At 44.7% G+C, this 1,453-nt stretch overlaps 1 protein-coding gene across 1 annotated transcript in view; it reads left to right on the forward strand.

Annotated features, from left to right (window-relative positions):
* Nucleotides 1-1,295: 1,295 nt before the first annotated feature.
* TMEM160 (transmembrane protein 160) overlaps nt 1,296-1,453 on the forward strand; it is a 2,671-nt gene continuing 2,513 nt past the window's right edge. Inside the window, exon 1 of the mRNA XM_023746871.1 lies at nt 1,296-1,347. Coding sequence (XP_023602639.1) covers nt 1,296-1,347 — 52 coding nt within the window. The remainder of the gene's footprint in view (nt 1,348-1,453) is intronic.

Below are 1,453 nucleotides of genomic sequence, written 5' to 3' on the forward strand. Positions count from 1 at the left end.
ATCCTACCTGTGCACCATTTCGAGCACTGAGCCTCTAATCAGTTATAAGCCCCAATTTGAAAAGATGTAAATTGCAATACAGGAAGAGAGAGAGACAGAAACATCAAGTTAATTTCTATTAGGAGAAATTAACTACCCCATCAGCTCAGCCAATGAGAAACCGTCATCTCCCTGAACTCTCCTTTTTCTGCAATGGATTTCCCAACCTCTTCCTTTTTCTCTTAAATAACGTTTCTCTCCTTTGTTGGACTTGCTTATGCTTTTTGTATAGCTTGCAAATTGCAATTCTTTGCTATTCCCGGATAAACCCATTTTTGCGGGTAAAACAAAACAAAACAAAAACGACTGTTTTATTTTTAGGGTCAACAGGGGATATATAAAGACATGTGTGAACCCAGAGGCAGAAGCTGGAGGCTGAAGTTTGACAGTGAGAGCTGGTCCCTCCTGACTCAGGCATAGGCTTACACCTACAAGGAAACTACAATGGCTTATAGCAGGGAAGTTTGGAAACAGCCTCGGCCCTGGGATCACTTATAATGCATCAGTATGAACCATTAAACTTGATTTTGTGGGACACGGTGGGGCACAGGCTGGGAATTACTTTTTTTAAAAAAAATTTATTGACATAAGAGAGAGAAACATCGATTTGTTGTTCCACTTACTTACACGTTTAGTGGTTGATTCCTGTATATGCCCTGGCCCGGATGAAACCCTCAACCTTAATGTATGGGGAGGACACTCTAACCAACTGAGCTACCTGGCCAGGGGCTAATTACTTTTCATCAGACGTTTTTGTAACTTCTGCATCTTGTCCCATATTCAAAATAAATGTCTTTTAAAATTACGCTGTGGAAAAATAATCCATCCACTGATTTATTGTTAATGTGAAGAAAAATTTATTTATCGAAGGGCATCTTATTTTACATCTGTATAGAAAAAAGACAGGACAGGACTATATCAAAATATAGCGGTAACGGCTCATTGGTGGGATTTATGGTGAATTTCACTTTCTCCTCTGGGCTCTTCGAGATTTTTCAAAAGTTCTATATTAAGAGTTTTGGGATTTTGGCTACTGGGATTAAAATTATTAACAAAAACTACAAGTCCCGGCAGACATCGCGCCTCCAGCTTCTGAAGACCCGCCTTCCCCGGGCACAGTGATCGCTGGGATTCCTAGTCCAGCAGCTGAAGCAGGGTGGGACGCCTAGTACCGGCACAGATGAGAGAGGAGGGAATTGCTGCCATTCTGACCAATGGACGGTGCGCACTGGGCCTCAGTGACGTGCCAACAGCGAATGGATGAACGCCTACGTGTGATTGACGTGTATTTCAGCCTACGGGCGGCTTGTGAGGCGGAGCCCTGTGCGGCGGTCGTAGTGCGAACCATGGGAGGCGGCTGGTGGTGGGCTCGGGCCGCCCGCCTGGACCCGAATACACTTCCGGGGCTGCCGCT

Source organism: Myotis lucifugus, unplaced genomic scaffold, assembly GCF_000147115.1.
Source record: "Myotis lucifugus unplaced genomic scaffold, Myoluc2.0 scaffold_750, whole genome shotgun sequence".
NCBI classification, from domain to species: domain Eukaryota; kingdom Metazoa; phylum Chordata; class Mammalia; order Chiroptera; family Vespertilionidae; genus Myotis; species Myotis lucifugus.